This window comes from Oncorhynchus kisutch, unplaced genomic scaffold (assembly GCF_002021735.2).
Source record: "Oncorhynchus kisutch isolate 150728-3 unplaced genomic scaffold, Okis_V2 scaffold1781, whole genome shotgun sequence".
NCBI lineage: Eukaryota > Metazoa > Chordata > Actinopteri > Salmoniformes > Salmonidae > Oncorhynchus > Oncorhynchus kisutch.
This window is the reverse complement of record NW_022263726.1, coordinates 10,001-20,000: the sequence shown is the minus strand read 5'-3', so window position 1 is coordinate 20,000 and position 10,000 is coordinate 10,001. Positions and strand designations below refer to the sequence as shown.

The 10,000-nt window shown below is 48.6% G+C and overlaps 1 protein-coding gene across 1 annotated transcript in view; it reads left to right on the top strand.

The window, feature by feature from the left end:
* LOC116367846 (thyrotropin-releasing hormone-degrading ectoenzyme-like) overlaps window positions 1-10,000 on the top strand; it is a gene marked incomplete at its 3' end in the record, with an annotated part of 28,600 nt that overhangs the window by 15,767 nt on the left and 2,833 nt on the right. The window contains exon 4 of the mRNA XM_031819015.1: window positions 8,527-8,674. Within this exon, the coding sequence (XP_031674875.1) occupies window positions 8,527-8,674 (148 nt within the window). The remainder of the gene's footprint in view (window positions 1-8,526; window positions 8,675-10,000) is intronic.

Below are 10,000 nucleotides of genomic sequence, written 5' to 3'. Positions count from 1 at the left end.
GGGCACAGCTGGGGGCAGAAGGTCGTTTATAATAATCGACAACGGTGAGAGACTTGTTTCTGGAAAGGTGGATTTTTAAAAGTAGAAGCTCAAATTGTTTGAGCACAGACCTGGTCAGTATGGCAGAACTCTGCAGGCTATCTCTGCAGTAGATTGCATCTCCGCCCCCTTTTGCAGTTCTATCTTGTCGGAAAATGTTATAGTTAGGGATGGAAATGTCAGGGGTTTTGGTGGTCTTCCTAAGCCAGGATTCAGACACGGCTAGGATATCCGGGTTGGCAGAGTGTGCTAAGCCAGTGAACAAAACAAACTTAAGAAGGAGGCTTCTAATGTTAAAATGCATGAAACCAAGGCTTTTAGAAGTCAACAAATGAGAGCGCCTGGGGAATGGGAGTGGAGTTAGGCACTGCAGGGCATGGATTAACCTCTACATCACCAGAGAAACAGAGGAGAAGTGGGATAAGGGTACGGCTAAAGGCTATAAGATCTGGTCGTCTAGTACGTTCGGAACAGAGAGAAAAGGAGCAGGTTTCTGGGCACGGTACAATAGATTCAAGGAATAATGTACAGACAAAGATATGGTAGGATGTGAATACAGTTGAGGTAAACGTTGCACTGAATGACAATGAGAGAGATTTTGTCTCTAGAGACATCATTTAAACCAGGTGAGGTCACCGCATGAGTGGGAGGGGGAACCTAAAGGGTTAACTAAGGCGTATTGTACAGGAATAGAGTCTCTACAGTGAAATAAGGCAATAATTACTAACCAAAACAGCAATGGACAAGTCATATTGACATTAGGGAGAGGCATGCGTAGCCAAGTGATCATAGGGGTCCAGTGAGTGGCTCGGCGAGCCAGAGACACAGCGTTTCAGGCAGCTAGCGGACCGAGGCTATCAAGCTAGCAGAAGGGCCTTAGAGGGGAGTCGCGATGGAAGAAGTCTGTTGTAGACCCCTCGTGCTGTTACGTTGGCAGACCAGTCGTCATGGATCAGCAGGGCTCCGTGTGGTAAAAGGGTCCAGGCCAATTGGCAAAATAGGTTTTGTGGCCAAAGAATTTGTCCTGCGGGGCTTTTATTTATTTAACTAGGCAAGTCAGTTAAGAACAAATTCTTATTTTCAATGACGGCCTAGGAACAGTGGGTTAACTGCCTTGTTCAGGGTCAGAACGACAGACTTTTACCTTGTCAGCTTGGGGATTTGAACTTGCAACCTTCCAGTTACTAGTCCAACGCTCTAAACACTAGGCTACCCTGCCGCTAACAGTCCGATATACTCTAGGCAGCTAGCGGCCCGCGGCTATCAGGCTAGCAGATGGGCATTCAGGGGACGTCACGACGGAGGAGCCAGCTGAAAAAAAACCCTCAGGCGAATTACGTCGGTAGGCCAGTCGTGATGGGTGCAGGCCGATTGGCAAAATAGGTATTGTAGCCCAAGGAGTGGCTGATGGACCTCTTCGGCTAGCTGGGAGATGGGCCTAGCATAGGCTAGCTCCAGGCTAATTGGTTCTTGCTGCGGGACAGAGACGTTAGCCAGGAGTAGCCACTCAGATAGCAGCTAGCTAGCCTGCGTTGATCCAGGTGAAGAGGTTCAAAGCTTGAGGTAGGAATCCGGAGATATGGAGAAAAATAAGTCAGATTTGCTCTGGTTTGAGTCGCACTGTGCGGACTGGCGAGAGTTGTCCGGGCTAAAGGTAGCTGATGACCACTAGCAGTGGCTAGCTGACTAGTAGCTAGTTAGCTGGCTAGCTTCTGTTGGGGGTTCTGGTTCAAAAGTAAAGAAAATAGCAGATCCATTCCACATTGGGTGAGGCAGATTTCAGGAGAGTATATTGAAGTTGAGGTTAGGAAAATATAAAAAAATACCTAGCATGACTAGACCAGGAAGAAATGTTCATCAGCACCATACACACACACACACACACACACACACACACACACACACACACACACACACACACACACACACACACACACACACACACACACACACACACACACACACACACACACACACACACACACACACACACATCTGAGTTAGCTACAGCTGCGCTAAATCAATCATGCAAAACTGAATGGAATGGAATAGGGGTCTAGGTGGACTTCACATAAGACCTGAGATTCAAAGTTGACAGCATTTCAAATGCTTTATATGTGGTCGATTAAGCTTGCCTGGTGCAATGGAACCAATAGAATAGCTGCACATCTGCAAACCCAGCCCACATGGCACCCCAGGCAGGCTAGAGTAAATCCCAAAGTGTTTTAAAGATGTCTGCTTCTCAGAGGCTGTTACCTTTAGGGAGCCAGTCCTCTCTATTAGAGGCTGTTACCTTCAGGGAGCCAGTCCTCTCTATCAGAGGCTGTTACCTTCAGGGAGCCAGTCCTCTCTATTAGAGGCTGTTACCTTCAGGGAGCCAGTCCTCTCTATTAGAGGCTGTTACCTTCAGGGAGCCAGTCCTCTCTATCAGAGGCTGTTACCTTCAGGGAGCCAGTCCTCTCTATTAGAGGCTGTTACCTTCAGGGAGCCAGTCCTCTCTATTAGAGGCTGTTACCTTCAGGGAGCCAGTCCTCTCTATCAGAGGCTGTTACCTTCAGGGAGCCAGTCCTCTCTATTAGAGGCTGTTACCTTCAGGGAGCCAGTCCTCTCTATTAGAGGATGTTACCTTCAGGGAGCCAGTCCTCTCTATTAGAGGCTTTTACCTTCAGGGAGCCAGTCCTCTCTATCAGAGGCTGTTACCTTCAGGGAGCCAGTCCTCTCTATTAGAGGCTGTTACCTTCAGGGAGCCAGTCCTCTCTATTAGAGGCTGTTACCTTCAGGGAGCCAGTCCTCTCTATCAGAGGCTGTTACCTTCAGGGAGCCAGTCCTCTCTATTAGAGGCTGTTACCTTCAGGGAGCCAGTCCTCTCTATTAGAGGAGGTTACCTTCAGGGAGCCAGTCCTCTCTATTAGAGGCTGTTACTTTCAGGGAGCCAGTCCTCTCTATTAGAGGCTGTTACCTTCAGGGAGCCAGTCCTCTCTATTAGAGGCTGTTACCTTCAGGGAGCCAGTCCTCTCTATTAGAGGAGGTTACCTTCAGGGAGCCAGTCCTCTCTATTAGAGGCTGTTACCTTCAGGGAGCCAGTCCTCTCTATTAGAGGATGTTACCTTCAGGGAGCCAGTCCTCTCTATTAGAGACTGTTACCTTCAGGGAGCCAGTCCTCTCTATTAGAGGCTGTTACCTTCAGGGAGCCAGTCCTCTCTATCAGAGGCTGTTACCTTCAGGGAGCCAGTCCTCTCTATTAGAGGCTGTTACCTTCAGGGAGCCAGTCCTCTCTATCAGAGGCTGTTACCTTCAGGGAGCCAGTCCTCTCTATTAGAGGCTGTTACCTTCAGGGAGCCAGTCCTCTCTATTAGAGGCTGTTACCTTCAGGGAGCCAGTCCTCTCTATTAGAGGCTGTTACCTTCAGGGAGCCAGTCCTCTCTATTAGAGGCTGTTACCTTCAGGGAGCCAGTCCTCTCTATTAGAGGCTGTTACCTTCAGGGAGCCAGTCCTCTCTATTAGAGGAGGTTACCTTCAGGGAGCCAGTCCTCTCTATTAGAGGGGTTTCATGGTGTGCTGGGTGTGAGGCCCCAGCTCTGTGCTCTGTCTGCCCGCCTGCTGGGAGCTCTTAGGAGAGCAACTGCATCATTAAAGTCTATTAAAGTGTAGATGTTCGTTCTTTATCCTGGCTGTAATTAAGCTATAAGGCCAGAGTAGGTGTGGTATATGGCCAATGCGTATCCTGTACATACCACTATAGTATACCATGAGTATCCTGTACATACCACTATAGTATACCATGCGTATCCTGTACATACCACTAGAGTATACCATGAGTATCCTGTACATACCACTATAGTATACCATGCGTATCCTGTACATACCACTATAGTATACCATGCGCATCCTGTACATACCACTACAGTATACCATGCATATCCTGTACATACCACTACAGTATACCATGCGTATCCTGTACATACCACTACAGTATACCATGCGTATCCTGTACATACCACTACAGTATACCATGCGTATCCTGTACATACCACTACAGTATACCATGCGTATCCTGTACATACCACTACAGTATACCATGCGAATCCTGTACGTACCACTACAGTATACCATGCGTATCCTGTACATACCACTACAGTATACCATGCGTATCCTGTACATACCACTACAGTATACCATGCGTATCCTGTACATACCACTACAGTATACCATGCGTATCCTATACATACCACTACAGTATACCATGCGTATCCTGTACATACCACTACAGTATACCATGCATATCCTGTACATACCACTACAGTATACCATGCATATCCTGTACATACCACTACAGTATACCATGCATATCCTGTACATACCACTACAGTATACCATGCATATCCTGTACATACCACTACAGTATACCATGCGTATCCTGTACATACCACTACAGTATACCATGCGTATCCTGTACATACCACTACAGTATACCATGCATATCCTGTACATACCACTACAGTATACCATGCGTATCCTGTACATACCACTACAGTATACCATGCGTATCCTGTACATACCACTACAGTATACCATGCGTATCCTGTACATACCACTACAGTATACCATGCGTATCCTGTACATACCACTACAGTATACCATGCATATCCTGTACATACCACTACAGTATACCATGCGTATCCTGTACATACCACTACAGTATACCATGCATATCCTGTACATACCATTACAGTATACCATGTGTATCCTGTACATACCACTACAGTATACCATGCGTATCCTGTACATACCACTACAGTATACCATGAGTATCCTGTACATACCACTACAGTATACCATGCGTATCCTGTACATACCACTACAGTATACCATGCGTATCCTGTACATACCACTACAGTATACCATGCGTATCCTGTACATACCACTACAGTATACCATGCGTATCCTGTACATACCACTACAGTATACCATGCGTATCCTGTACATACCACTACAGTATACCATGCATATCCTGTACATACCACTACAGTATACCATGCGTATCCTGTACATACCACTATAGTATACCATGCGTATCCTGTACATACCACTATAGTATACCATGCATATCCTGTACATACCACTACAGTATACCATGCATATCCTGTACATACCACTATAGTATACCATGCGTATCCTGTACATACCACTACAGTATACCATGCGTATCCTGTACATAACACTACAGTATACCATGCGTATCCTGTACATACCACTACAGTATACCATGCGTATCCTCTACATACCACTACAGTATACCATGCGTATCCTGTACATACCACTACAGTATACCATGCGTATCCTGTACATACCACTACAGTATACCATGCGTATCCTGTACATACCACTACAGTATACCATGCATATCCTGTACATACCACTACAGTATACCATGCGTATCCTGTACATACCACTACACTATACCATGCGTATCCTGTACATACCACTACAGTATACCATGCGTATCCTGTACATACCACTACAGTATACCATGCGTATCCTGTACATACCACTACAGTATACCATGCGTATCCTGTACATACCACTACAGTATACCATGCATATCCTGTACATACCACTAATACAACTACAGACTATTTCATCTTAATAATGGAACTTCTTGTTGGTTAGAAACAAGAGAGGACTGGAGATAATGATAACGTCTGTAGACAGACCGAGAGAGAGCGAGAGAGAGAGAGAGAGACAGAGAAAGAGAGAGAGAGAGAGAGAGAGAGAGAGAGAGAGAGAGAGAGAGAGAGAGAGAGAGAGGCAGGGAGAGAGGCAGGGAGAGAGAGACAGAGAGAAGCAGGGAGAGAGAGAGAGAGAGAAGCAGGGAGAGAGAGAGAGACAGAGAGACAGAGAGGCAGGGAGAGAGAGAGAGACAGAGAGGCAGAGAGGCAGAGAGGCAGAGAGGCAGAGAGGCAGAGAGAACCGGCATCAATGGCAAGTATTTTGGGGGAAGAGCGGAGGCTAATTTTAGCTCAGGCTGGAGAGTTGAAAGCCTCATCTATATATATATATATAGAGAGAGAGAGATTCTCATTGAGGCAGAATGTGAAGAGGTGTTTAAGTCCTAGCAGCTGTGTTGTAATGTGCCAGAGACAGTAGAGTTCAGATCCCTGTTGCTGAACTGTTACAGTTCCTGTGATGCATGGAGAATCCCGGTGCGGTTCTAGCTAAATGTATATCTGGCTCGTTTTATGGACTCCTCAGCATTTGACACTAGCTGAGACAGAAATGCAGGTGTTGTACAAGGAATAAAATCTGCATGCGTGACTAAAACACACAACACATTCGCCTTGTTTACTAAGATAATGTGATGATCTATGTTAATGCAGCAGGCAGTGTTGTGGGAGTCAAGCTGTGAGAACACAGGATACATCCCAAATTGTACCCTGATCCCTATGTAGTGCACTACTTCTTTTTTTTTACCAGGACCCAGGTCTAAATAAGTGCACTATGTTGGTAATAAGAGTGCCATTTGGGAGGCTAAGTAGCTGAGAATGGGGATGTAGTTCTGTTTGTTGTCTTGACTCCTCCTCCGTGGTTTGGTATTAACTTAAATGTCTAGAATTAAGAATGATAAACCTGCACACGGTATACAGGGCCGGCTATAGCCTTTTGGGGGGCCCCAAGCGGGATATATGGCTGGAGGGGCCCCCCACGTCTTCTCAGTGGTTTGGTGTTAACTTAAATGATGTCCAGAAATAATTTGGATAAACCTGCACATGGTATACAGGGCCGGCTCTGGCCTTTTGGGGTCACTAAGTCCTCTCCTCTCCTCTCCTCTCCTCTCCTCTCCTCTCCTCTCCTCTCCTCTCCTCTCCTCTCCTCTCCTCTCCTCTCCTCTCCTCTCCTCTCCTCTCCTCTCCTCTCCTCTCCTCTCCTCTCCTCTTCTCTTCTCTTCTCTTCTCTCCTCTCCTCTCCTCTCCTCTCCTCTCCTCTCCTCTCCTCTCCTCTCCTCTCCTCTCCTCTCCTCTCCTCTCCTCTCCTCTCCTCTCCTCTCCTCTCCTCTCCTCTCCTCTCCTCTCCTCTCCTCTTCTCTTCTCTCCTCTCCTCTCCTCTCCTCTCCTCTCCTCTCCTCTCCTCTCCTCTCCTCTCCTCTCCTCTCCTCTCCTCTCCTCTCCTCTCCCCCACCTCACGGCAAAACATTTTAGTAGTCCCCTTTTGATGGCTGAAAGAAACATTTAAGTTTTAAAGTTCATTTTCTGCAATTCTACTCATTCTGCCATGGGGCGGCGATAACGTTCTGCAGTTTTTAAAGCTAATTCCAGCAATTCTACATATTCTGTAATGAATTATGCCACGTTAATAGGATATCTTAGTGAGAACGACTGACAGAATCAATGTGTGCCTCCCGGAGTGCCTGTTGGTTTACAGCCATGATTAATCCAAGTTAGGCAGCTGGCTAGACTAACTACCAATCTAAACATCGTCAGCTGACATGTTAATTGATTGACTGTCATAACAAGACAGAAACTGCTGATGCGACACATTTAAAAAATAGCTTCTGGTGTATATTATTATTATTGTTGTTGTTTTTTCGGGGGTGGGGGGAGGGGGGGGGGGGTGCTACCGGCCAGGGTTGCTTACAGAACGCCTGGATCTGGCCCTGAAGATATAAAGTACTTCTCTCATGCTTTGGACCCACAGCACCTCCTGTCTGTCAGTAGACATGCGGGTGGACGGGTGCATGAATAAAGTACAACACCATCTGATGTGTCAGACTGTCTTTTAGGCCCAGCACCCTGTGGAGAAATGTGCACATCAGCATTTCACTGACACACTCTTCAAATCAGCTCGATGAGGATGCCCTTCTCTGATGATGTACACCTCTCTCTCTCCCCTCTCCTCTCTCTCTCTCTATCCCCCTCCCCTCCCCTCCCCTCACCTCCCCTCCACCTCTCTCTCTCTCTCTCTCTCTCTCTCTCTCTCTCTCTCTCTCTCTCTCTCTCCCTCCCCTCCCCCTCTCTCTCTCTCTCTCTCTCTCTCTCTCTCTCCCTCCCCTCCCCCTCTCTGTCCTCTCCTCTCCTCCCCTCTCTCTCTCTCTTTCCCCTCCCCCCATCCCCTCTCCTCTCCTCTCCTCTCCTCCCCTCACATACCCTCCCCCTCCCACACCCTCTCCCCTCCCCCTCCCATACCCTCTCTCTCTCGCCTCCCCTGCCCTCCACAGAACCTTCCCTACGGTGTTAGAGGATGTTACCTATCTCTTTCTCTGCAGGTCGAGATACCTGCCCCAGAACTCTCTAGTCTTACATATTTTATATGGTATATGCACCTCTTCCATTTATCTATCTGCAGGGTGGGCTACCTGCCCCAGAACACTCTTCTCTTCCCTGATGTTGTGTCGTACATAAGAACAGCCCGTAGCCGTTGTATATTGGCCATATACCACACCCCCTCGGGCCTTATTGCTTAATGAACCTACTCTCTCTCCTCTCCTGCCAGGGCTGGCTACCTGCCCCAGAACGTGCCCCTCCAGATCATCTGCTACCTGCCCCAGGAGAGAGAGTTCCTCCCCTGGCACGCTGCCAGCCGCTCCCTCTACCAGCTGGACAAGCTGCTGGACCGCACAGAGGACTACAGTCTCTTCAGTGTAGGTTATAACCTCTGACCTCTAACCCTGACTCTGACCCTAATCAAGCTGCTGGACCGCACAGAGGACTACAGCGTCTTCAGTGCAGGTTATAACCACTGACCCCTGACCCTGACCCTAATAAAGCTGCTGGACCGCACAGAGGACTACAGCCTCTTCAGTGTAGGTTATAATCTCTGACCTCTAACCCTGAGAGGGAGAGTGTCAGGGAGGGACAGTGTCAGGGAGGGAGAGTGTCAGGGAGGGAGAGTGTCAGGAAGGGAGAGTGTCAGGGAGGGAGGGAGAGTGTCAGGAAGGGAGAGTGTCAGGGAGGGAGAGTGTCAGGAAGGCAGAGTGTCAGGGAGGGAGAGTGTCAGGGAGGGAGAGTGTCAGGGAGGGAGAGTGTCAGGAAGGGAGAGTGTCAGGGTGGGAGAGTGTCAGAGAGGGAGAGTGTCAGGAAGGGAGAGTGTCAGGGAGGGAGAGTGTCAGGGAGGGAGAGTGTCAGGGAGGGAGAGTGTCAGGGAGGGAGAGTGTCAGGGAGGGAGAGTGTCAGGGAGGGAGAGTGTCAGGGAGGGAGAGTGTCAGGAAGGGAGAGTGTCAGGGAGGGAGAGTGTCATGAAGGGAGAGTGTCAGGGAGGGAGAGTGTCAGGGAGAGTGTCAGGAAGGCAGAGTGTCAGGGAGGGAGAGTGTCAGAGAGGGAGAGTGTCAGGAAGGGAGAGTGTCAGGGAGGGAGAGTGTCAGGGAGGGAGAGTGTCAGGGAGGGAGAGTGTCAGGGAGGGAGAGTGTCAGGGAGGGAGAGTGTCAGGGAGGGAGAGTGTCAGGGAGGGAGAGTGTCAGGAAGGGAGAGTGTCAGGGAGGGAGAGTGTCAGGAAGGGAGAGTGTCAGGGAGGGAGTGTGTCAGGGAGAGTGTCAGGAAGGCAGAGTGTCAGGGAGGGAGAGTGTCAGAGCTGTTCTCCCACTCCTCTGGGACAGGTGTTAATTTGTTTACAGTGTCTGTCCAAGCAGATGTTGTAGAGAATAATGGAGGACAGAAACAGCTGCAGGAGATTATTTATGTCATGGCGATTTGGCCTTCTCTTGGCAGACCACCAAGGCCTCTGCTGAGTGCAAAAAGAGAGAGAGAGAGTGAGAGAGAGAGTGAGAGAGTGAGAGAGAGAGAGAGAGAGAGAGAGAGAGAGACAGACAGACAGACAGACAGACAGACAGACAGACAGACAGACAGACAGACAGACAGACAGACAGACAGACAGACAGACAGACAGACAGACAGACAGACAGACAGACAGACAGACAGACAGACAGACAGACAGACAGACAGACAGACAGACAGACAGACAGACAGACAGA